The sequence below is a fragment of the Melozone crissalis genome, unplaced genomic scaffold, assembly GCF_028551555.1.
Source record: "Melozone crissalis strain CALT ecotype California unplaced genomic scaffold, PUWL_Pcris_2 ptg000042l_1, whole genome shotgun sequence".
Taxonomy (NCBI): domain Eukaryota; kingdom Metazoa; phylum Chordata; class Aves; order Passeriformes; family Passerellidae; genus Melozone; species Melozone crissalis.
In genome coordinates, this window is record NW_026535820.1 from 17,873,137 (window position 1) to 17,899,149 (window position 26,013).

A 26,013-nucleotide genomic window follows, 5' to 3' on the forward strand; every position below is an offset into this window, starting at 1 on the left:
CATACTTGCCAGTGCAGACAACAAGCTCAGACACATAAATATCCTGAGGCAAAGAAGCCATAACATAAGGTTTGGTGAGGTGTTTACCCCTGTCACAAGTGTAGCAAGGACTGAAATATCCTAGACCATGGCAAAAAGCACAAAATGATGGTTATGCTATAGAGTGAGTTGTGAAACTCTGTGCAGAATACACAGAATTGAGCTAGCTGGCACTTTCAGAGTTACTGCCAGACTTAGGAAAGCAAAGCCAGTTGGACAAATGGAGTCAAAAGGGCAGCTCACTGAGTGAATTCAGTGCTCTGGAGAGAGGAGTGGACACAGTGCAGGACCAAGTCACACCCAAGAGCCCTCTTTAATATTCCAGACACAGACAAGCATCCATCCTGCTTTACACCTAAGTGACATACACTGACACGGTGACACACCTGTACGAAAGGGGCTGGCAGCTGTCTGCACAACTGCACAGCTGAGCAGCAGCTGAGTAACCTATTTCAAAGGTGTCTGCAAACATAATTGTGAGAAGGGGCCCACAAACACTAAGGAAACACTGCTGCAAACACAGCTGCTGTAATACCACCAGGAACTTGGTGGGACTCAGAATCACAGAAACACGGAATCGGTCAGGTTGGAAAAGACCACAGAGGGTCATGTGGTCCAACCTTCCTGCCCAAGCAGGGTTATCCTAGAGCACATGGCACAGAATTGTGCCCAGATGGTTCCTGAATATCTCCAGTGAGGGGGACTCCACAACCTCTCTGGGCAATCTGTCCCAGTCCACAGTCATCCACACAGTAAAGCTCTTCCTCAGTTCATGTGGAGCTTCCTGTGCATCAGTTTCTGCCCGTTGACTCATGTCCTACTGCTTAGTACCACCGAGGAGAGCCTGCTCCATCCTCTTGACACCCTTTGGATATTTATACACATTGATGAAGCCCCTTCCCAGATGACTCTTCATTTCACTATGGCTGCAGCTGTGAGGCGTCAGCCCCTGACACAGCACAGGCCGCCACCGCAATCACTTTGTCACCACTGGCCCCACAACACATGGGCGGTGCTTTTCCCCTTTGTTTTTAGCCCAAGGACGAGGCTCGGGTGCCCAACAGTGTGAGCAGGCTGAGCCACTGGGAGATTGCTGCCAGAATGCTTAAACATCATCTGGTTCCGCCCCCCTTGCCGTGGGCATGGACACCTCCTAATAGACCAGGAGGTGCTGGTCTATCAGGTTGCTCAGAGCTCCATCCAGCCCGGCCCTGAACACTTCCAGGGATGGGGCATCCACAGCTTCTCTGGGCAAGTTGTTCCAGTGCCTCGCATTAAAGAATTTCTTCCCAATACCTAACCTAAACCTACTCTCTCTCAGTTTGAAGCTATTCCCCCTAGTCCTGTTAATAGGCGCTCTCGTAAACCCCCTCCAGTCCTTAGATGCGTGTTTTAATTAGTCCCGTCTCTGCATTCCTTACTTAGTGCCACACCACAGCCACCCTCACAGGCGGCTGCGCATGCGCGAACCCCGCCGCTTCCCGCCCTGCCCGTTCCGACTCCCGCCGGAAGATGCTCCATCCCCGCCGGGGGAGGCTGGGCCGGCGGCGGGCGGGGCGCGGCGGGCGGGACGGGGCGGCGCCGCGGCGGTGCCCGGCTGTGGGCGGGTTCGAGGCTCGGGCTCGCCGCCTCCGCCAGCGCCGGCACGTCGCTGACACCCTCCCGAGGTAAGCGGCCGCTGGCAGACTGTGGGGTGGGAGACGGGGCGCTGAGGAAGTTGCTCTCTCCCACACTCCCCCCACCTTCACCCCACCCGTGTCCCGCCGGGTCCCGTCACCCCCGGCTGCCCTGTGCCCGCTGCTCCCCGCGCCCCCGCCCGGGGCCGAGAGCCCGGCGGCGGCTCCTCCCCGGGCCTGCCCGCCGCTGTCGCGGGGTGAGCGGGCTGGCCGTGCCCGCTCGGGAGCGGGGAGCCGTGGCGGGCGCCCGGCCTTATCCCGGCACCCCCGCCCTGCCCCCGGCAGCCCTGGCCGGGCCGCAGGAGCTCCCGGCCGGGAGTGGGGTCCCGCCGCCAGGCCCTGCCCCGGGAGGGCTGTCACCGCGGGGCGCTGGGGCGGCTGACACCGAGCCACGCTTGGAGGCCTTCCCTTCCCTTCCCTTCCCTTCCCTTCCCTTCCCTTCCCTTCGTCCTGAGTTGTGCCGAAGGGGCTGCCAGGCGCTGCCCTGGCCCTCAGCCGGGACCGCTCAGGTTCGAGAGCCCCGCGCCCTGTCCAGCTGGTGGGCAACCTCCCTCAGCCCCTGCTCTAAAGACTGCAAGCTGTGCGGCTCGCGTTTCTCTATTTTGTTCGTTTGTTGGTTTGGATTTTTTGGGTGTGAGGTTTTTGTTTGCTCTATTTCGTTTTCGGCTTCGCCCCCCCCCCCCCCCCCCCCCCCCGTACTTCTTGCACCAGTCCTTTCTTTGCTCGCGTTCTAGTTTGTTCCTGCACTTCTGTGTCTTCCCTGCTTTCCATAATCCGGCTTTTACTCGAGGGTGACTTCTCCAGGGCAGAGACTGCCAGTTCTGGAATGTCTGGAAAAGACTTTGCTCTGTTGTACAAAGTATTAGCAGGAAAGAAATTAACGTTTAAGAGCTCCGTGGGAGGAGAGTGTATTTTTTAGTCGCCCGAGAAGGAGTACCAGCGAGGGAAGTTCTGTACTTTCTGTTTTGTACTTCTGAGTCTTCCCCGAGTGTGCCATGTCATGTCTGGAAAAATCCAGAGAAGGTCCAGGTGTATACATGATATTCTCATATTCTGAGGGTCGGTGTTGTGCTCTAAGAGACCAAAGACCTATTCAGCAACTAGGGCTGCTATTTTCAGGATGAGTGACCATTCTGCATCTCTGATGGGTTTCCTTTGACTGGTGGAAACCCATAGACTTGGGAGATGTCATGAGCTATTAGAATGTAGGCATGCAAATTCTACTACCTGCTCCTTAGGGTGAGACATGAAAATAGCACCACAAGAAGTGCTGTTAGAGATTGCTTTCCTGGGTAGAATTAAAAAATTATACCTCAAAGATGGGTTGTTTATCATGTATCTTCTTTAAAGGAGAAAGTCAGAAGACAGCACTGGTATCTGGAATTTGAGTTTTTCACCAGCTTTTTAACAAAATTAGCAGTTTTTCATGGTTAGAAATGCTTTCATAAATGAAAATGAGGTTAAGGACAATATAAAGTCTAAAGAAAAGAAAAAATGCAATTGTTTGCTTTTTCCTTTTGGATAATGATGAATTACTAAAAGGAGCTTAACATAAATATCTTTAAAGTTGTTGGGGAAAGACATACATTTGTCAATACTGGAAGTCATACTTTAGTTGTAATGAACTGAAAGTGTCTGGTCTGTGTTACAAAACTGGTGAATTGTTCATGTTTGACCTTAAAAATGTGTCAGATTTAGCATCAGATCAGTTAAGGTTTGAAAAGCAATGTAGTTTTATAGAAATCTGTATATAATCTGTAAGTCTGTCAGTGACAAAAATTAATAGGTAATTCATGATTGAAAAAGGTGATGTGGAATTTCTGACCCCTGAGTCTTCCAGTAAACTTTATTTTATGAAGTTTTTAGTGAAACTTTATTGAACAATTATTACGTATATCATTATACAATAACGGTGTCTTTAAATAAGGGAACTGAAAAGTTTCACAAGTCAGAAATGTATATGAAAGGGATGATCAGCCAAATCTGTGAAGATATTTTTATCAAGAATCTCTGTTCGCTCGCAGACTCTTGTGCAGAGTAACTTCTACATCATTAACATCATTTCAGTTCTCATGAAAACATTGTCTTTAACTGCCCAAGGCAAATGTCTCTAACAATGCTATTTTCTAGCCTTTCCATCTCTGATTTGTAGCTTAAGTCATATTAGAAGGAACAGGTGTAGGTGGTTGCTGATGTCTGTGAAGTTCTGTTGTAGCAGCCACAAAACTTGGTAACTGAGTCTAATGGATTTATTCCCTGTTGCTGTGAAGCACAGGATTGACAGCAGTCCCACGTTTTTTGCCAGCTCTGAAAGAGAGCAGCACACTATTTTCTGGAAAAAGGTGAAAGACTGAGAAACTTCCTTTTGAATTGTACTGTTACTTGCCACGTTTCAAAAGGTAAAAGGACAGCACTTAAGAAAGCAAAGTGCCAAAAATTGTTGGATATGGAAATAAAAAATAAAATTTGTCTGTTGTTTTTTGTTGGTTCTTGGTTTGGGGTTTTTTTTTAAGCTCCTTATCAATGAAACTCTAAAGCTAAGCATTGTTTGAGGGGATGGAAGAGGGTGGAAATGCAGTCTTGAATAGGAAGTTACGAAGTGTTTACTGCCTGAACATTTTCTGTTCTTCATAGGTGGCATGAAACATCCTGTTTGCAAGCATATGCATAAGGAATGCTCTTGTCACACCTTGATAAGTTACTTTGGCCTAAACATCGATTGCCTCTTGTAAAAACCTGTAAGTAAAATGAGTGTCATTTGATTTGAGATTGCTTTAATGATTTACTTTCTGATCACAGCATGATGTGGCTGTAAAAGGAAAGTGAATATATAAAAATGAAAATACATGATATTTGGCAAAGAGTCTCAATGCTGAGTTGCTTGTGTTTTTACAGAAATGGCAGCTCAGAAAAGGAAGTCTACGTTAGTAGAACCTTCTGCTAAACGTCCAAAGCTGGACAAGAACAGCAAACCCTCTTTGTCAAAGAAGGAAAAAGAAGTGTCGGATACAAAACATGGCTCAAATAAATCAAAGCCCAGTCAGTGTGCAGCGCAGGAGAAAGCTGTGCTCAAAACCTCTGTCAAACCAAACAGGTCAGTGACAAAAAAATTACAAAATTCTGCATTATCTTGATAGACTACATGAGTGCAGAAACAATCTAAGCAGAGGGAATCTGAGTTAAAGAATCAGTAAATAGTTAAATAGTGCTAGAAGGGAGATCAGATTTAAATTGTTATGTATGCTGACTGCTACATGATTTTTCCCTGGAACCATCTAAGTGCCTTGAAATCTAGAAAGACCTCCTTCAAAAAAGTTTCTGAAGCAAAAATAAATCTAATATTATCTATCTATATATATGTAACTCATACTTCATTTGCAAGTCACAAGTGTCAGTGATTAAAAACTGGTAGAAATGTTAAAAAGTATTTAGCTGGGGTTCATAGTTCAGTTTTGCCATGCATAAAAAACATTAAATACAACACTTAGGAGTAACTAGGTGGAAGTGAACGCCTTTTTGGGATAATTCTTGAGCAAATTATTCCAAAAATACTGAGAGTATAAGATCTAGTATTTTTAAAAAGAAAAGAAAGAAGCAGAGGAGGAATTAAAAGAATCTTACGACAGATTGTACTTTCTGGATGCTGAAAAAAAATATTATTTGGCTCTTTCAGTAATAACACCAATGAACCTGAAGTAGGAACACGCATGACTACAAGATCATCAGCACTCAACTCAAATAATAAAACAATACCTAGCAAAACAGTTCAACAGCAGCAGCCTAAACCTGCAAAAAATAAGGAGGTATGCCAGAAAAAATCTGTGCAAGAAATTCCTAAGTCAAAATGCTTAATTGCACCAAAGGAGCCAGTAATGAGGAGATCACAGAGACTGCAGCAGTTAACACATGAGCATGTTCCAGCAAGATCCCTGCGCAGCAGAGAAGTTAAAGAAGAAAAAGTTCCAGAAGTTAAGCACAGTAGCCAGGCAAAAAAACACACTCGCAGCGTTGCAGCAAAACCACTGAAATCTGCTGGAGGGAAAACAGAACAGAAAAACACAAAGATAAAGCCAAACAATACAAACAAGGATAAAGAGATACGTGTAGGAGTGACCAGCTCTCTGAAAGAGAAAAAATGTAAAGCAGACAATAACAAGGATAATTCCAGCAGCTTTCAACAAAATGTTCAAGAGTCCTCATCATGTCCTGCTGAGAGTCTTGAGGAAGTCAAGAAAGACCAAACGGGCTCTGTGTCTCCCAATTCTAGCAACACAAAGAAAGTGGAAACTGATTCTCTTAAGCCAAATTCTACAGCATCTAAGGAAAAGCAACAGACACATCAGAACGTAAAACCCAGTACAAAACCAAAAAATACTTCACAGCCATCTGTAAGTGACACAAATGTGGCTGATCAACCAGAGAACGATGCAAAATCCAAACGGGTGAGCATCCTTGAACTTTGTGAAGAAATTGCAGGTGAGATTGAGTCAGATACAGTAGAAGTGAGAAAAGACTCCCCTAATGCAGAGGATAGCAAAGCAGAAGAAAAGCACGATGACACACAGTTGCAGCAAAGTGAAATGCTTACTCTGAAAGAGCCCAGTCAAAGTACTCAGTGCAAACGGTTTTTCCCTAGCAAAAAAGCCATGCCTGTCAAATGCACTCTGAATGGCAGAAATAACTCCTCAAACAAAAACTCTAAATGGACCAAAATTAAATTGCTGAAAGCTAGTAATGTGAAGCAAAGTAATTCAAATTTTCCAAATGCCCCCAGGCTTCCTTTTTTAAAAGATTTCCCTGAAGTTTCAGAGGCAAGTCAAATGGCTGCAGAAGCAGAGCTTTCAAAGGCACAAGGCAAGCTGTCAACAGGACTCTTTGAGAATGAAAGTACAACTTGTGCACAGGAGAAATCACATCCTTCATCTGAAAGAGCTGAAGCTAAAGAAGTAGCATTAGAAACAAAGCAGCCCACAAGGAAGGGTGCAGAAAATGGTCTGTTGCCTAACTTGACAAAACATTTATGTGAGCCAAGACCAGATGAGGTAAGTTATTTTAATTATGGTGTATAGTGGGAGGGTGTTCTAAATCTATTCTGTTTTCTGAGAGTCCCATGCTCAGAATTGTTTTAACAATGGCTTTTACAGTAACTTAAAATTTTCTAATGTATTAGAGATTTATTGCTGTGTTGTTATAGACGGGTGATAGTAAGCTGAAAAATTAATTGATTCCACCCTCCTAGATTCTGTTGTTAACTAAATGATGATCAGTAGAATTTTGTGCTGGAGCCAAAGGTTCTATGGATTCATATGGACGCTTCAGCATCTCTAGCTTGTTTTGCAAAGGTGTATTACACCTTTGGAGTAAATGAACTTGTTTTCCTCTCATTTCCTTATCTGAATGCGTTTCTACTAAAATTTAGGATTTTAAGGATAACTGTTCTATAGAAAATATTTTACAAGCTTATATATAAAATGAAAAAGATTTTTTTCGAAATTAATATCACAGACTTCAGTATAGACTAGCTAATCAGTTGCATTTTGTCTGCTTAAATTAACATAAAACTGAAGCTGTATTCAAAATTTTAATGCTTAGTTCAATTAGAGATTTTATGGTTAAAGGCATTGAATAATTTGGACATTTTTTAATTTAATGTTTTCTCTTTTGCTTAGAACTTTCGATTGCATTTGGAATCGAGTCCAGAAAGTTCTCCTGTAAAGTGTGTTACAGCTCCTAGACCACCAAAACAATTCAAAAAAGAACCCAGAGAAAGTGAACCTCAAGGTAACTGTCTACTGCAGATTTCTCCACTTGGTTTGGTCAGTTCTGTGGGAGGAGAAGTCTCCCTTTAAGAGGAATGGGTCACAGAGTAAGGCTTAGCTGGTGCAGAACTAAACTTCTGCAACTTTTGACCAGGGGGTTTTGTGTTCCTTTGTGTCACACCCAGGGCTGCTTGAGTAGCTCTGAAATGTGCTTTCTTCTCTGGGCTGTGGAGTAGGAAAGAGGAGAAACCCAACCAAATTCTTTCCTTTTCCATGTAATAAAGCAGTAAAACTTGCATATTTCTGTTGGCTTCTTCTCATGGCTTGGTTTTTGTTAACTCTCTGCTCTGTTTCCTTTGAATAAGTATCTACATTTGTTTCTTCTAAATTTTTCTACTTGATCTTAACCAAATTATTGATTGAGTAGTCACTCTCCTGTTTTTATTATGTAGTCTTCATTTATCAGCATGTGAATGCAGTTTGTCAAAGTTTATGATGAGTGTGATGTGAATATTTTGACTGAGGTACATTTGACTAAGAAATATTGTCAATAAATCACTAAGTTGTCTCTTCTTTTTTTTTTTTTTTCCCCTATTCTTAGTGATGAGGGGTTTGTTCTGGGATTTTCATGTATTTTTTTCATCTGACCCTGCACTGTGCACTGTTTTATTATTTAGCTTTACCAAATAGTTGGGAGTTTTTTGCCTATCATTGTAGGATACTTTTGAAGAGTAACTACTCTTAATTTCTGTTACAGAATTTAAAAAAAAAATTCTTTCTTTTGCTGTTTTTGATTGTTTCTTTTCCTTAAGTGTTCTGGAATATGCCTCAGATGGGGGGATACTGTACATTTATGATTCTAATAAAATACAGACAGCTATTTATATGTGTGTCAGTGTAAACATATTTAAACTCCTGTGTAGTTTACTGCTGGCTTTGTTTAGCTTCTGGCAAACTGTCCTGCAGAGCTGCTGTTAAAATGTTGGAGAAAAATGCCTTTTTTCTAAATATACTTGGAGAAACATACGAATACTGCCTCAAACTTGAATATTTTTTTATTGGCCATGAACAGATTGCAAAACTGTTTTGAATATGTTTTTTGAAAATCGCTGTTTGTGTAACTCAAATTTCTTTTGCAACTAAAAACTTCATTATAAAGTTATAATCTTTTATTAATTGCAGATTTGGCTCCCACACAGTTGATGCAAGCTTCAGTAACAAGTCAAACTTCTGAATCTGAGAACAGGTATGGTATTTAATACATTATGAAATTGCAGTAACCTTGTATGGATAGAGTTAGGAGAGAATTTATTATAAAGCAGTTTTCTCTTAGCCTCAGTTTTCAGTTTCAAATAAGTGACTTGCCCTTTGTAAAAACAGACTTTCATTTTATCCCATTGTTTAGGCATGTTTTTAGTTTGCTAAGAAAATAATTAAGATATTTGTAGCTGCACGATTATTTCAAAAAGTATTATTTAACAGAGTTGGAAAAACGTTTATACTGGTCTCTTCCTCAAATCAGATGAGAACCAGGGACTTGGGGAAGGATTTGCCATGTGATTTTCATGTACTGAATTATTTCACTTACATCTGGAGGAGTTTTTCTACTCCTTGTACTATGGGAGTGTTGTACAGGTGAATTTTTTTTAGGTGAGGAGGAGGGGGCTTAATTCAGAATTTTGTGATTGCTGTGAAAGGAAGGTGTCAGCAGCCATTTTAAAAAGAAAAAGTTCTTAGTGCTGAATTTGTCTTACAATTCAAGTTTGTATTTTAGCCTTAATCACATTGGCTGTTACCGTTTTTGAGCAGTTCTGACATAGGCTCTGGTTTTAGCCAATTACAAGCTTAAGACAAAAATTTCTTTGTACTTGATACCTTGAGCAGCAGCAGCAGTGGCCAGCGTGTTATTACTGTTTTCTGTATTCATAATGGGGACAAGAAGAAATGTTTCAGGTAATTTTCAGTACACCTCTCTGAGGCCAGATTAACAATTCTGACTAACCAGTTCTTCAGTACATGTTGAAAAACTCTGCTTCTGTGGAACTTGACAGAAGATGGTTGACAAGGTAGATGCAAACTAGTTAAATGAGTGGTTTAAAATGTATTGATAAGCACTGCAATAACTTTGATTTTTTTTTTTTACTTTTATTCTCAACTACCAAACAGGTTTATGGTATATACTTACATTTATTACCATTATTACCTGAACGAGCTCATATTGCTTTACTGTTATCTGGATATATATTTTAATTCTCAGACCTTTCTTACCCTGCTTTCTGTATGATATCCAAGACTTAAGCCATCATTCTTCCTGTGGTAATCCCACCATAAAATAGAGTAATCTGTTACCTGTGTGCACATCTACCTTGTAGCTCTCTTTAGGGCTTTGTAGGAAAAGGCAGACCTTGAAGTAGCTACATAAGGCAAATTTTAGGGCACGTGAGTGGAATAAAAAAATTACCCCTGTGTAATGATTTAGCACAAAATGCTATTTTAAAAATGTCTGGCAAGAGTTAATTTTTTTAAAAGCTCACTGGATTAACCTGCTGCCTGTGCTACAGGAGGTGCCACAATTAAATTTGTTCAGAAACAGAAAAATATGTCAATACCTAGTTGAAGTATGTGTATTTTTTTGTGTGCTTTGCTTTGGCAATCTCTATGAGTTTTATCCAAACCTGGAACAAATGTCACTTTTTTCCCCCTGAATATAGGAGCAAGTTCATAGAATGATTTTGGTGATAGTTTATTCTGTTTTCCAGTGTTTCTTTCAGCTGTGACAAGGAGAGGTTTAAACTGAGTAAGATTGCAGTAGTACCGATGCATTTATTCCTCAGGTCTTCCTCCCTTGACTGCCACCTGTTTGAAGAGAATAAGTTTGAATTGTAGGGATTTGACATCTGACTTAGATTTGTGAGAATATATTTACATGGTCTGCTTTAGCAGCCTGATGTGTGATACCTAAATCTTACTTTGGAAATACATAGCATTAGGCACCATCAGCCATGCTCTGATAGTGCCTCTTTTAAATGCTGGTGTTAATGGTTGAGGCCACTTGATAATAATTTTTTTTTTTCAGAAACAAAAAAAACCCTTGTAATTAGGCTAGTTACAAACTGTGGTTTTGATTAATCATTTTTTTTTCCTTGTTTTTCCATTTGATTTGCATGTTAAAATATACCAGGACTGTATTTTATTTAATTAATTTGGATTTGCATCTTGGTAGAGTTTGTGCTAATCACAACGTTTTGAGTATCTAGCATGACGTGTATAAGCAGTTCCATTTTTAACATGAAATATATTTGTATTTCAAGGGCTCCATTGTCAAATCCTTCATTAGCATCAAAATGCACTAACTTGCCATCATCGGAGGAACCTATTCAGAAGCTAAAAGAAGCTGGAAAAGATGGTGATAAGCAGCTGATCACAGTAAGTAATACCCTTTTAGAAAAGCTTAGAGCTTCTTGAAGAAATTACCTCTGAATTTGCCATGCTGTCGTTTAATGAACTTGTCTAAAAATCATTACTTATACATACTGCTTATCACTGTTGTAAATGACTTGTAAAAGTAGAACCTTACTCGATTGCCATTCAGTGTTGATGGGAAAATGGTGTCAGCAAGCCTTAATGTTTTAGATTTCTTGTTAAAATAAATTTCTGCAATTTTTAAATAGAGTGGTTTTTCATTGAAAATAGGGAAGGGAGAATGAATATGCCTTTACTTATGTGTAAATTCTCAGTTTCTTAAAATTTCAGAATTATAGGGGGAGGTGCATCTGGCAGATTGTGTGCAGAATTAGTATCCATAGATTTGTTCCTGTGTCATTTAAGTGTCAATTCTTCTGAGACCAACCTGAAGATTTCCCAGTGCATGCACTTTTTTTGCCACACAATTTAAGCAGTAGTACCAGTTGGGTTATTTATTCTTACCCTTTTGGCTATTAGCTACAAAATACAGGTAACAAGAAAACGTGAAATGAGAAGGGAGTGACACAGTTGTTTTGTCATCGTGTAGGATCACACAACTTGATTGTGAGACAGTTGGAGTTTTTGATTTTGTTTTGGTTTGTGTTTTCAATAATGCACGTAATCCTTGAGAAATGAAGAGTTAGAGAGGGAGAGGAATCCAGGCCGTAGGGAAGGAAGGAGTTTTCTTATGAAATTATACCTCTAACATATATTATTGGAGGTGTTACTAAGTTGTTCTTTTTACATGTATTACATGGATTATACACATGAAAATATTAACTGAAATAGAACCAAATGAATTCTGAACAGTCTGTTATATCCATACTGAGGTATTTTAAAATCAGAGCTTCTAAGATCTAAAGTGATAAATATATCCTGCAGTTATCTGATGTTATACAAATCTAGGCATGTGAATGCCCAGCCACAGGATAACTGAACTGTATCTAACATTTAAGAAGTGTTTTAATTACTGCCTTTTTGAAATCTATTTCACCAACAGAATTAAAATGAATTATTAAATATCTTAACTACATTAAAAGAATTGTCAGAATATCCCTTTTCATTTCTGTGAAACTAACCTAATTTTTACTCATACAGTGATAGAACTTGGCTGAGAAGTTGCTAGGATCTTTGACATGAAGAAATACAGAACTTCCTGCTTGGCTACTGAAGAGGGCTTGTGTAGCTCTTTGCAGTGTTTATTATACAAAGAGGTTTTTTGCAAGTTACTGATTATGCTGGTAGTATCCTTATATTCAGCTAGAATTAGGAGAGTAATTTTTTCTTCAGGTATACAACAATAAAAGCTATTTACCAAGCAAAATTTTAAAGAAAGGTTCATTGATGTAGAACAGTGGAGAAAATGAGGAAGAATGGGAGAGACTTGGTTTGTGGTTTTCTTTGGGTATTTCTGGAAAATGCAAGTGGGTATTTAATTTCTAAATGTGTAAGTAACAGCTTCACAATATCTTACATATTTCAGCACTTCATACAAATCCAATTCACTTTGATTTCATTGAGTTCAGAGTAAGCTTTTTATTGTGTGGAAAGGGAATTTTAATAATGCCTGTATTTCAGTTTACCAAGACAACATTAGCAAGAGTATTGGTCTGTTACTCTTTTACCTTGGGGAAAACTGCTTTTTTGTCAAAACATGTAGAAGAACCCAAATATTAGTTAAGCCACGTTGGTAAATACTGTCCTTGACCTTGGTTACAGTGGGGATGAGACATAGTTATGTTTAGAATAGTTTGTGCCAGCTTAGAGGTGAAAAGTGGCTAAATTAACTTCTAAATTACCAGCTCTCCTCCTACAGATACTCAAAAGATGTGAGATTAAGTGCGTATAATAAAATGTGGTACTTTTTGTAATTAATAGTTTTGCTTGCAAAACCATGGTGAGCTTTTAAAATGTGGATTCTGAATGGCTGGGCTTATTTTTCTATTATTAGTAGTAATTATTTTCAAAGGTATTTATGTAGTTCCACAATGCTCCTGTGAGAACAGAGAAATTAGTAATTTGGTTTAAAAACTGCTGAGGTTGAAATTTCTCCTGTGTGGAGAGCAGTCTCACTATGCAAGGTCAAATCACTTAAATTAGCATTTATAGTGTCTAAAAAAATTATAGTTAATAGCTAGAAATCATTTTTATTTCAAGTTTCTGGCACAGTGTATTAAGAGAAGGAGTTTCATTGTTCTTTACCTTGAGCAAAGTTGGGAAGTCATGCTTTTATTCTTAGCAAGAGACATTTAATTAGAGCTTTGTTACACTTTTAAAAAAAACCTAAATACCTGAAAGATGCAATTTAGTGCTCTCCAGTATGAGATCTGATTCTTTCAGAGATGTGTCAAGCCAGTCCATCTTAATGTATGTACAGAATCCTTTTTTCGTTTTGTAACCAAAGCTGGAAAACTAATTTTTTATTTGACTAGTCACATAATGCAAAATTTTTGTTTTGCTGCTCGTTTGCTGCTGAATTTTCCTTGTCTTTTATATAAAAGTTTGACACTTATCCTTTTCAATTTTTTGCGGTGTCTGAGGCTCAGAGTCTGGAGTGTTACAGTATTGTCTGTGTATTCTAATCTTTTTGGTCCCTGAGCTATATTTAGGGATGTGTTATGGTAAAACTGGACTTTGTTTTTCACAATATGCTTTGGGCTTTTTATATTTAATCCTTAAAGATGTATCTTAGCTTCCTTCTTGTCCCATATGGTTACTAGAATGAATAGATTCATTTTCTTTTTTTCTAAAGTAATATAATCTTTAACAAGCTTTAAGGCTATTTGAGTAACAGAAGTAAAATAACACAAATTCTGTTTGTAGAAGAAATACTTAGTAGCTGCACTTGCACCGTTCTCTTTCCTAATACACATCATCTAGCTATCTGGGAAGCTTTCAAACATAAAATTATCTCATTTTGTAGAAGAACATCTAAGTCAAATGATGGGTTTTTTCTGTTCAGATTTGCTTGCTGTCACACGTCTTAAAAAGCAAGTGTCTTCAGAGCATGGAATTTAGCTGAGAACAGAAAAGCATCTAGTGCTCCAAGACACTTCATAAATCAAGCAGTGCCAGAAAACAGTGGTGTTTGAAGTGATAGGTTCAGACTAAAGAGAGTCTGAAATGGTCTCTTTTAGGAGAAAGAAATCCTTCTCTTTCTTTCCCCACTCTTAGGGGAAAGAAATAAAGATCGAGGCTAAAAATTCATTGTGTTCCAAATCGGTGACTTGGTGTTTGGTGGAATAGTCTGTTCTGAATATTTGTGAACTTCACCCTCTTACCCTCCATTTAAATGTTCAGTTGGTAGGTTGTCAGGTTGCATGAAGCACCATAGGAAGCTTTGTAGAGTAATGCACTAAAATTTTTCTTGACTTTGCAATTACTTGAATGTGATTTGCAAATATGAGAACTTGTATATGAAATTATCTGTTCCTTTAAATTCTGAAATGGAAAGAAATACAAATACACAAAGCACGTGTTCTCAATTTTCATCAAATGAGAGATGCTGCACAAGCAAGACAAGGAAAGTCAGTTGTTTTTGTCCTGTGAAAATTCTGCTTGCCTCTCAGACCTAGGACAAAACTTTGACCATAAAAATAAGAATCAATAAAAGCATTAATGCTACAAAGAAATCTCCTAAATGATTACCTATGAAGCACCAGGGATACTTGTTCTATTTTGAGGTTTGTTCCTTTGCATTTGACTAGTTTGAAAGTAAGTTACGAGTTTTAGGAAAGCACATCTAAAATGGATGAACAGTGAAAACAAATCACTGAAGTGATAGAAGGATAGTTTTGAGTTACAGGGACTTTTTTGCCTTTCTAGAACTCCAAATTAATGCCTGGATGCCCGCAAATGTGATTGAATGTAGTTGATCCTTAAAAGTATCAACTTAGCAAGTAGCATGGATCAGGATTGCTTGATGGGAGGGTGTTTTTGATTCTGAGGTTTGATTTGGTGCTACATGTGGATGTGATATACATGCTAATCCAGTTTACACATTTGGATATCACGTTTGAATTTTTCCTTACAAATATTTTGATTGAATTTGAGCATAGTTTCCTGCTTGACTGAAATAGGTTATATATGAAAAAGAATATTTTTCTTTAAGATGAATATGTGTGAGAGTAATTTCTTATGAGAATAATTCATGAAGAAAGTTACATAGCAATCATTTAAACTTACTATTTTCTTCCCTAAACTGGCATAGTCTGGTTAGGCAATTTCTCTGAAGATTCAAAGAATGGCTTTTAGGCAATCTTTAATTGTTCTCATTAGTTAAGTACTGCCTCTCTCCTGCCCTCTAAGCCCAGAGAAGACGAGACAGGGACTACTTCGTAAGCCAAAGGGAGAGATTTTGGTAGTTGTGAGCAGGTTTTTTTCTTTCCGCACAAACGGTGCTCTCTTCTTTCAGGGATGGTATCCTCTCTTATTATCACTTCTTCCCATTTCTTCTCCTCTGTAGCAGCCCAGCATTGTCTTGCAAATTCAGGTGGGTTGTACTTGGTGTCCTTTGTCCTGAAGGGAGGTGAGAATGCTTTGTAACTGAGCTGCTACAGGAATTCGGGCACCAAGGCTGCTAATGCTGAGCTCTGGGTTAACCCTGGCAGGCAGCTGAGCACCGTGCAGCTGTTCCCTCATCGGCCCCAAGTAGGATGGGGGAGAACAGATTCACAGGTAAAGCAAAAGCTGTGCGTGCAAGCAAAGCAAAACAAGGAATTCGTTCACTGCTGTTTGTCAGCTTGCCGATGTTCAGCCTTCTCTTCATCATGTGTAACTATTGGGAAGACAAATGCCATTAATTCCAAACATCCTCCCCATGCTCCCTCTTTCCCCAGCTCTTACTGCTCGGCAGGATGCCATATGGCATGGGATACCCCTCTGCTCAGGTGGGATCAGCTGGTCCTGGCTCTGTCACCTCCCAGCTTCTTGACATCCCCTCCTTCTCAGTGGCACAGCAGTGTGAGAAACAGAAAAGGCCTTGAATGCTGTGTGAGCACTGTGCAGCAGTAGCTAAAACATCCCTGTGTTATCAGCCCTGTTTTGGTCACAGATCTGATAGATACACAGCACCAGTGCAGTTGCTGTGAAGGAAATTAACCTTATCCAAGCCAAAACCTGTGCTCATCAGAACACTTTCCTTAATTGTCCTGCTCAGTACTTTTATATGAGTTCAGAATGGATTACCTGTCCATCGTAAACACTGCGCAGATTGATTTTCTTACTTTGTATTGCTTTTCATATTGCTTTAGCCAACAACCAGTGACGATATAATTTCATGATGGGTAATGACCACCCTCCATTTTCATTTTTCAAATATGTTAAGGAAAATTAGATGTATCACAGCTTTGAAAGCTTCAAGTTGATTTATATCCTTTTGTTGAAATAGCTTTGTAAGGAAGATGGGCACTGGTAATTGATTGGGATTTTTTTTTTTCTTGGTTGGTTGGGGTTTTTTGTTCAAAATGAAGACTGGATTTTATTCTGAGCTGGGACATGTCTTCTGATCCTCCTGGTCAGCAAGGGGGTCTATCCATCAGTTTCAGCCTTGAATGTGTCTTTCACTGAAATAGCATTCTTTGACCTTTTAATTTTCTGCAGAGAGCCCCAAAATCTTTGTGTTGTTTCTTCCTGCATTTCTTGTATTTCCTTTCCAGCCTGCCTATTTCTCTGGCTAGGCTTTATTCTTTGTTCTGTGAAAATGCTAGAGGAAAAGAGGAAAAAACAGTTTTCCTCTAACTAATACTAGGTAATCAAGAAGGAGGTGACCCAGTCTGTGACTGAAGAGACAGAAAAGGAAGGAAGAAAAAAAAGGCCCCTTTTCATCTCCTACAGAGGCACCAAATGCCTTTTTTGCTTGCAGGGTTCCTTATTGCACATATGGAGGATCAGCAGACATGCATCTTCTCAAAGAAGATATTGGTAAGATTTTTCTTTGTGTCTATCACAGAATTAAGAAACCTTCTGGAATTAAGGCAGTATTGTCTCAATGTTCAATTACAGTTAGCCTTAAAACAGTGGATATCCTGTACTTTAGGATTGCCTGAGATACTGGAATTCTTAATTGCCATGTACGTGCACAGAATTTGCTTAAGAAGTAAAAGTATTTTTTCTCTTTATTGTTGTTTGGAAAACTGAGTAGTAAATGGTATAACAATATTTTTTCTGCCTGAAAACCCACATTTTCCTGAATATTGTTGCTCTGAAAAACATTAAGTTCTGAGACTCAAACGTCATCCAAATTTTTTTAGTTGTGACAAGTCAGCACTTCATTTTTCAGTATCTGATCCTTGCTGAGAAGATTCCACCCCTCCACTTTCAAATCCCTGTTATATTTACTCTCATACATAGTACAGAAGGTGCTCCTAGCTTGTAGGCGTTTGGTTTTTCTTTTTTTTTTTTTTATTTCTGGTTTTGTTTAGGGTTTTTTGTTTGGTTTGGTTTTTTGGGTTTTGGAGTTGTTTCATTTTGGTTTTTGGGTGGTTGTTGTTGTTGATCTCTTCCCCTTAGAAAAGTCTGGCAAGCTTTAATGCACTATTATGATTTGGGAGCACTTTTTTGCTCTGGATACGCATGCCCTTTCCACTTTTGCTTATGCAATGACATCACTTTAAAAATAGTCATCCTGTAGATGTTTTGTTGAAGTACAAACAAGCATTCATCATAATTCTTGACTTTATTTTGCATGTCTTTTTTTGTTGTTGCAGTCTGTATTGGATTTCAAACCTCCTGCGTTTAATTTTTGCCTGAAACATTATGTCCTGTGCTGTGGCTTTTAAATAGTACTTCAGTTTTACAAAAATCTTCTTCCTTGTCTTCAGGAGACTGTAAAATATTCCCTAAAGGCTATAGTCCACATTTATTAGGGGTACAGAGTTCAAAAGATTGCTTTATATACTACAATGTGTATTTTCCGATAATTGATGAAACAGGGTTTTTATATTAACTGAACATGTGTAGAATAGTAAAATCAGTGAAATCCTTAAAATAAATCCAAACAAAAAAATCTCCCCCTGCAAAACTCAAAGCCACTGATACCAGCAACATCTGAGAAAGTCTGATTGTAAACCAGGGAACTAATCTGTTCCTGGAAACTGGCAAAACAGTGTTTGTATTGACTAGGCAAAATGGGGTGAGCTAGGGAGCTGGACAGATTTGAGGATGTCCTTGCCTTGAGTTTTCTGATTACTTCCTGCATAATTGGGGTTACTTTGGCTTGAGATTTTTTTGATAGTAAATTTACAGGTTAGTTTAATCCCTTTAGATTCTTGATGGTTTGAGCAGAAATTGTGTCATGAGTCTTAATGCGTACCAATACTTAAAGACTTGCTTTATGTCGCCAGTTTTCTAATTTAAGTGATGGAGATGTTTTTTTGACAAATATTCCAGGCATCAAAATACACTTCCTTTTCACTTATCCTGCTCTAGGTGTAGGGGAGATGTTCTCCAACTTCAAGGTAGGATTCTTAAATCTGGTTCAGTGGGTTCATATTCAGATAGTCAGCTGCACTGCCTTTTTTAACTTTCTTGTATTAACCCTTGAAATGTAGTGTCTTCTGGTGACTACTTTGGTTTTGGTGGGTACTTTTTTTTGCTGCTTTAAAGGAAATCTGCAAGTGAAATAAAATGTGTTTGGTTTCAAGTTTTGGACTTCTAGAAAGCTCATCTTATTGTGACTTGACAAATCTACCTCAGGGTTCATCTTTCCCTTTTCATTCAGAAACATTGCACACTCCTGTTTCTCCTTCTGTATATGATAGGGATCTGTACATTGATAAATGGTTAAAGCAATGACTTCCCAGATTCAGCTTCTTTCTTTTGGCTGAGTTCCATAGATGTGCTCCTAAGAAGATGTTCAGCTCTGAGTTTGTCTGGCCTGTTGTGCCTTTAGTCTCTTCTTGGAAAAAAACTGGTACCTACAGTTTAGATGGCACTAATGTCTCTTTGAAATAAGCTGCTGTTGTGTAGAGAGTTGAACTGTTCTTTAGCTGCTAGATGTGTCTTTGAAGATGGAAGGAATAGGAAATGTTTTGTAAACACTTCTGTGTTGCAAAATGCTTTCTTCTGTAAAGTAGCGGGTTTTTTACTCTGAATCTTTTCAGCTCTTAGAGAACAATACTACATTCATGTGATCTGTTTCCTTGCAAATTGTGCACGCAGATCAATTTAATGTTAAAAAAACATCCTCAAATCTCTTTTTGCTTGTGTGGTATACTGGTTTAGAGTATACAGCAAATTCCTTTTTCTCTATTGCTTGTGATGTATGTTAAAATAAATTAAAAGTGACATTTATTGCTTCTTATATAAGCTCAATTTCCAGATGTAGTTAAAGAGGAAGAAAAGGAGTTGAGCATTAAGCTGTAACTAAAACATGCTTTTTTTGGCTAGAGATTTTATTCTAACTGGTATTCTCTTGTTCTTTGCAAAAGGCAACCGCAGTGCCTGATACTTCACTCACTCTTCATTAGGCACTGACTCCAAAATCTCAGCATGTTCCCAGATTAATTCACTTTTAATGCATAAGCATAAAGCAGTAGGTATTGAGTAGCGTCACGAGTTTGGTATTGGTTGCATATAGAGTAGCAGGAGAACCTAGAAGTCAAAAGCGGTATGATTTTCCTTTTGCAGTGTAGCTGCTATGCAGTATCTCAAAAATTGCTTTGAAACATTTGATTGTTATTAAAAACCAAAGGAGGTAGTGATCAGCTGTTGCAGACGTATTGCTGATCTTAATAATTGTTTCCATAACTTTTGTTTTTTATGATAAGCTTCCAGACTTTGAGGAATGTGGCTCACCTGTGGCCTACCTCAAAGCAGCTCACAACCAAAGGCAGCAGCAGAAGTGTAGGAAAAACCAAGTAGTGTGGGGCTGGATATGGGAATTTTCTTTGTGGATCATGTTTATATTTCGGCAGATGGTGAAATGAAGGAAGAAATTTCTGTTCTTTATATGTCACAGAATAAAAGTAATTTGTTCAAAAGTAATGGGGATGGAGCTACTATTTTTAAGGTAGAGTTTGCCTTGTGATTGCTGCTTGTGCCTTTTAAGGGTATATGGGTTGTTGAAAGATGAAATTCTAAATTCTGTGCTTGTTTCTCCTGTTTCACCCCATTTTAGTCTTTGTGTTGAGTTTCCAGGAGATTTGCTATTAGGAGGGATACCTGATTCAATGAAAGTTCTGTTTGACTGTATTTACTGTGCAAGGAATTGATAAGTTGCTGCTTTGTGGGTTATTGATTTGGTTTTGGTTTTTTTTTTTTTAATAGGATGGAGGACAGAAGAGATTTGGTGCTATTTCCTGTAATATTTGTGGAATGCTTTACACTGTGTCAAATCCAGAGGATGAAACCCAACATCTGTTATTCCACAACCAGTTCATAAGTGCTGTTAAATATGTGGTAAGAAAACCTTCTCTTTTGAAAGACATAAACAGCATCTTTTGTTTGCTCTCTACTAGTAACAATTTATATTACATTAAGTTGCGTTTTAATAAATGATTATCACAGTAGGGCATAAATCATCCACTTTGGGAAATAAATGTTTTTAAGAGCCATGGTAGACAGGTTATATATTATGTATAAAAATAGTTAATACAATAATGGTCTTTCATTGCCATATTATTAATTCTGCTACAATTACCTGATCTTGGGGAGGTGTGAGGGTAGTGATAGGAAAACAAAGGAATGTCACTGTTCTGAAAGTATTAAATACAGGTTTCTCTACAACTGGTGTTCACAGCAGCAGTTGACTTAATAGTCAGATGAAGGGCTGACTGTCCTGTTTTTGTAACTGTGTGATCTTAGAAGACTTAAAAATTACTTTTCCATTAATTATGTGTAATTTGAGGAGACACTGCCTAGGAATTCAACTGATATGATTTCATAGCATATTGAAGCTATACTGAATTTATGAGAATGTGATCTTTAAAATATGTATTTGAAAATTTCATTATATATGCTTTCTCTGAGTATCTCTCATTAAATCTCAGATTTGAAAAATTCTGTATAATTTCAAGCATATTGTAAAATCAGCTACTTCACACTAGCTGATATTACAAGACCTTGGAAATGCCTGTTCACATGTCTGAAATCCAGAACGGAATCCACAAAGTCTATTTTCTTATCATACATGTTACCTTCAGTACTCTACACTCGAGTAGATAAGACCTCCAGGATAACTGAACTGAGGCCACCTATTTGTTTCATGTAGGCACCAAATGGCTGTTGGGCTACTCTTAAATCTCAAGCATACTTTTATCCCACTGTTTGCAAATACAAAGATATAACTTCATCCCTAAAGTGTTTGAAAGTCTCTGGTGAATAGTTTTGATGTTTATTCTGTCCTTGGTTAGTTTTTGCCAAATTATCTGGACATCTGGAAAGATCTCTTGGGATACATGTTAGGTACGTCGTTGGGTGGGACTGGGCAGAAATTGTGGTGGGACTCACTACATTAAAATGGCAGCATAAAACACATTTCCCCATTTTATTCCTGTTTGTCCTCCCTCTCCCCACCCATTCAAGTGCTTTCAGATCCTGAATGTTACCAAAGATGTAAGCATAATTCACAGAAGATGATGTTTAGTTCTTTTGGACAGAAGCTCTTTGGCACATGAGTTCAGTAGCTTCATGTGGGTAAGAAGCTGTACTGAAGTTTTGGATATTTTGGAAGTTGAAAGAGCTGAAATCTCACACTTGTGTGTATGTCTAAGGTAGCTACATAATTAACGTGAATGAGCGGACTGCCTTAAACCAGCCATAAATAATTTCATACAGAGTTAGGTATGCTTTTAATTTAAAAAAAACTTTCCCTATTGTTTTCTCAGTTGCTAACCATCTTCTTAAAACTTCCAACAATGTGTACTCAAGCAAATTATTTGTCTAGTTCAATGAGTAAAGAGTTGTTTCTCTGTAATCTTTTGAGACTTTAGTTGTATTTTGTAGATGACTGTAGAGCCATGATTTAGATGGTTATTCTGGAATGGAAACTAGAGTAAGAGGTGAAAGGAGAACTCATAGGAGTCTTCAAATTCCCCTCTTGGTCTTTTCCCCTCTTAACAATCTTAACACTTTTCTGCATGGATGAGTAACTTTAGCCATTCTAAATAGATGAGTTTTTACCACGAGTCATTTGATCTGGAGTCACTGGTTCTTGGTTGATAGTATTGTGACAGAAACATTCTCGCCTCCTCTTAGAAAATAACTTCAATTTAAGATAAGTCTTCTTGGCAGCGAATTAGTACACCAAGTGACTACTTGTTAATTCTTAGTCAGCCAGAAATACTGGAATGATTGCTAATTTTCCTGGTTTTGCTAGGAGGTTTTTAGCGGGCATTGTTGGAAGGATGGTTTCTGGATATTTGTATATAGCTAACTGCATTGAAATTTTAACTGTCTTCCTTGCCCTGACAGTGTTAACTGAACAGTAGCATCAGGGGATTAACTGGGAAAGTCCTGGTAACTCCTTGGTTGGACATCCTGGTCCAGGAACATGTGGTCTCAGTGACCTTGACATGTTACTTTATAGCTCTCCAGACACTCTTTATAAGTAGTTAATATGTTTGCCATTACTTGTGATTCAGAGGCCATTCTAAGGGATTTTATAAGCATTTGTCATTCTCTTGTCATTCACATTCTCCATGCCATATGATGTCCCAGTCTGACTGGAGAAAACTTTTCTCAGTTTTTTGTCCCTTTTAAGCATCTCTTGTTATGGGCTTAGTAGTTCTATGAATGATTCATTTCACAGACTCAAAAAAAGTATGTCTGTATACATTGTCATGCTAGACTTCCTTGCTGTGAACTGTGAAAATGGACATTATTGTTAGTGTCTTTCCCACCTGCCTGGAGGTGCTCTGTAGGTTTTTAGAAAAATATTGAGTAGCCAGAAGATAGTTTGCATATAAATAATAAATTACTTATTATCTTCAACAGAATACAACTTTGTTCAGTGGGTTATTTTAAAGGCCTGTCTTACTCCTTGTAGTAAAAAATTCTGTTTAGATCTCTAGAAATATTGTGGTGACCCCAAAAGAAGGACAGGCTAACAAGGAATTAGTATTGGATACTTGCTTTGTCACGGGTGTCTGTTAGAGATGTTAAGGTAATTGTAGGCCATGTGTGTAGAGAGGAAGTTTGACAAGTGTAATGACAATTTCTAGATTTGAGAACAGAAGATTGGCAAGGATTGTTTTCCTAAGGGTGACATTTTCTATTAATAGAAGCATGCAGATTAAATTAGCAAGAAGGTAAGATAGCCAAGGATAGCACTGGAGCAGGAATGAAAGATGTCCCCAGCTGCAGACAAATGGAGCAATGTGTCTCAATTTCCTCTGGTTTCAGACATCTCAAAGTCTCCAGACAGACAAATGATGCCATTCTAGTGTTTGTGTGTGTGTGCACCGAGCAGTGATGTACACATCAGGTGTTAGCTCCAGCAGGATGGGCAGCTCTGTGGGATGGATAAATGATTCAGTTTTATAAAATTATCTAGCTGTGATACCGCACTGTATCAATTCTGCATCCTCTCTCTGATACCATGTAGGATCAACTTAGTATTTCTGCAAAATATTTTTGTAAGAGCAAGGCATTTTTAATGGTGTTCTGAAGTTGCAAAGCCAAAACCTTGTTAGTAAATGCATGTGGATTCAGGTGTCATATGTGATTGCAGTTAATGTGTTTGTATTTCAAGCTCATCTTCTTGGTTAAAAATATCTTGAGCTTAAGAAAATGGGGGAAACTGTTATTTGGGCTGTGTAATCTTGATAAGTTTATAGCTATTCTGCTGTAACTGTACCCAAGTTAGTCTCTGAGCTTCTTAGGATTCTCACATTTAAAGAAAAGCAATATTTGACTTCTTGGCATCTGAAATTTATAGGATATTGGGATTGAAGATGGTGCTGAACTTCATGTTGTCTTAGAAGGATTTCATACTTGTCTTGATTTGCGTTAATTCCAAAAGTAATGCATCTGTATGACATAAAAATAATGTTACAAATGAAGTTCTCACCATTATATTCTTCTGTGAGAAGTTTTAATAGTTTAGAAGTTATATCCAAGTATCTTAATGTGTTCTGCAGTCAAAAACTCATTCTCTACATTCCATGCCTAGGAAGGAGAGGCAGAATATCTGTACTTGTCAGGAAGAAGAATGCAACAGACCCATTTCTCTGCTGCAAATTGTCAAGGACAATATTTTACAAAATTTCACACTAGACTTCATTACTAGGGAAAAATTCATAAATGCTTTTCATAGTGAAGATCAGGAATTTTACAGTATTAACCATGTTTTTCTCAGTATTTTTGAGGCAAAAAGCTTTATAAGAAAAAAACACTGGTTTTTTTCATCTTTTTGTGTCTGGTTGAGAAATAGTGAGTACAAAAAAGCCAGAACTGGCATAAACAGAAAGGCATCAGCATTGCTATATCATTTCCTACTCATATGTAAGAATTTCTAAAAACTTAGGAAATTCATGGCCAGCAGGCTATCACATCTGATAACTTACACTTTTAAAGACAAATCTACATCAGAGATTATTTTGAACTATTAGCAGAACATAATTCATGAAAAACAGAGCACTGAGCATTTAGTTACTGTACTATTAATCTTGGAGCTATCTTTACACCCTCTGTTCTACCTCATTTTTTATATACTTACATCATACCCAGTGAAAACAATGAGCTGCACTCCAGTGGTAGCTACTGTCCACACTATTTCATGATCTGGTAGCAGGTGCTTCTCTCTATTGCCATTTTTGTAATGATGTCTTTTGTACTCCTATTGCCATTGCCCCTTAATAAACACAGCAGAAGCAGCCTTTATTCGTGTTTGAACTGGGAGGAAGTTAGAGGTAGACTGGGAAGGAGCTAACAGTGCATTGCAGAGTTGCCTTAGTTTCTCAAGCAGTTACAAATACTTGTAGGGTCAATAGTCCCAACATGGAGAGAGGAAGGGGTTGCTGCAGTGCTTACACACCTCCTTGCAGCACCAGCCTGCCCAGCTGTGGTGAAGGATCTCTGCCTGCCTTGCTGCTGCCTGGAGGTCATCTGTTGTTGGGCACAGACTTGCAGCATCAGGGATGAGTGCTGTCATCATCTGCTTTTACTCCAGAACATGTGTACTTGCAGAACATGTTTCCCTGTGAGAGAGTAGCTTCCCTTTTAACTTCTTTGGTCATCCCAGGGGATGTGTGTCAATGGGCATTTGATTTAATAGTAAATAAGTCTTAATGTCCTAAAGTAATGTCAATTAAAAGAAAAGGCAAAGCAGTTTTTCTGTCATTCAGTAAAATACTATATATTGCAGACTTGTCTTTCTTGTTATCTGCCTGCTGAAAGAGTCCCACTTTAGTTCTCAATTATTGAAATACCTTGCAGACTGTAGTATTTTAGTAGTGTTAAAATTGTGGGGGATTGGTTAAAAACTGTTAATAGGTGTGTTTAGGGAAATGATTTTCAGACCACATGAGAATGCTGTCACTAAAGCATATTTTGTGTACTGTAAATATCCAATAGGATTAGTCCCAGCTGTGACTGTAGCACTTTCCCTTCAGTGTTATAATATCACAGAATTGTGACCAGTCTTGTGCATTGCTTCCGTGGTTTAAAGGAAGCAAAACACTGCAATAAGGTGCAGAAAAATATATAAAATCATAGTTTTTCTTTATAACATTATTAGAGCTTCATATGACTTTAAAGGCTCAATATGGCTGTAAAACGGCTTCACTAAAAATGTGCATGAGTTTAGGCTTTGCAGAAACTTTTTGGAAAGCCGCATCTAAAAGATGCATTTCTGAATTCCAGAATACTTCCATTTAGAAACGACCCCTCCTGTGAATATCATCAGTCTCCATATTATACAGATCACTTAAGAAGATGAACAGGTGGACAGTAATGAAAATAATGAGTCGTATACATTTGAGAACCATTTATTGCATTTTTACAGATTTTTAGACTTGTGCTAATATACTGTTGCTTAAAGGCATAAATACTATGATGTTGGGAAGTGTTCTGTTCTTTATTTGATTTCATTTTGTGGAAATACTTGGCTATACCATTAACAGGATACCTTAACG

At 38.5% G+C, this 26,013-nt stretch overlaps 1 protein-coding gene across 3 annotated transcripts in view; it reads left to right on the plus strand.

Annotated features, from left to right (window-relative positions):
• Positions 1-1,623: 1,623 nt before the first annotated feature.
• ESCO1 (establishment of sister chromatid cohesion N-acetyltransferase 1) overlaps positions 1,624-26,013 on the plus strand; it is a 33,003-nt gene continuing 8,613 nt past the window's right edge. For 2 of the 3 annotated variants that reach the window (XM_054285116.1, XM_054285118.1), the window contains exons 1-8: positions 1,624-1,706; positions 4,350-4,453; positions 4,611-4,809; positions 5,389-6,757; positions 7,385-7,496; positions 8,657-8,720; positions 10,786-10,900; positions 20,207-20,338. In XM_054285116.1, coding sequence (XP_054141091.1) covers positions 4,613-4,809; positions 5,389-6,757; positions 7,385-7,496; positions 8,657-8,720; positions 10,786-10,900; positions 20,207-20,338 — 1,989 coding nt within the window. In that variant the 5' untranslated portion in view covers positions 1,624-1,706; positions 4,350-4,453; positions 4,611-4,612. Of the gene's footprint in view, positions 1,707-2,766; positions 4,454-4,610; positions 4,810-5,388; positions 6,758-7,384; positions 7,497-8,656; positions 8,721-10,785; positions 10,901-20,206; positions 20,339-26,013 lie in introns of those variants that run through there. The other variant, XM_054285117.1, reaches the window with a different exon arrangement.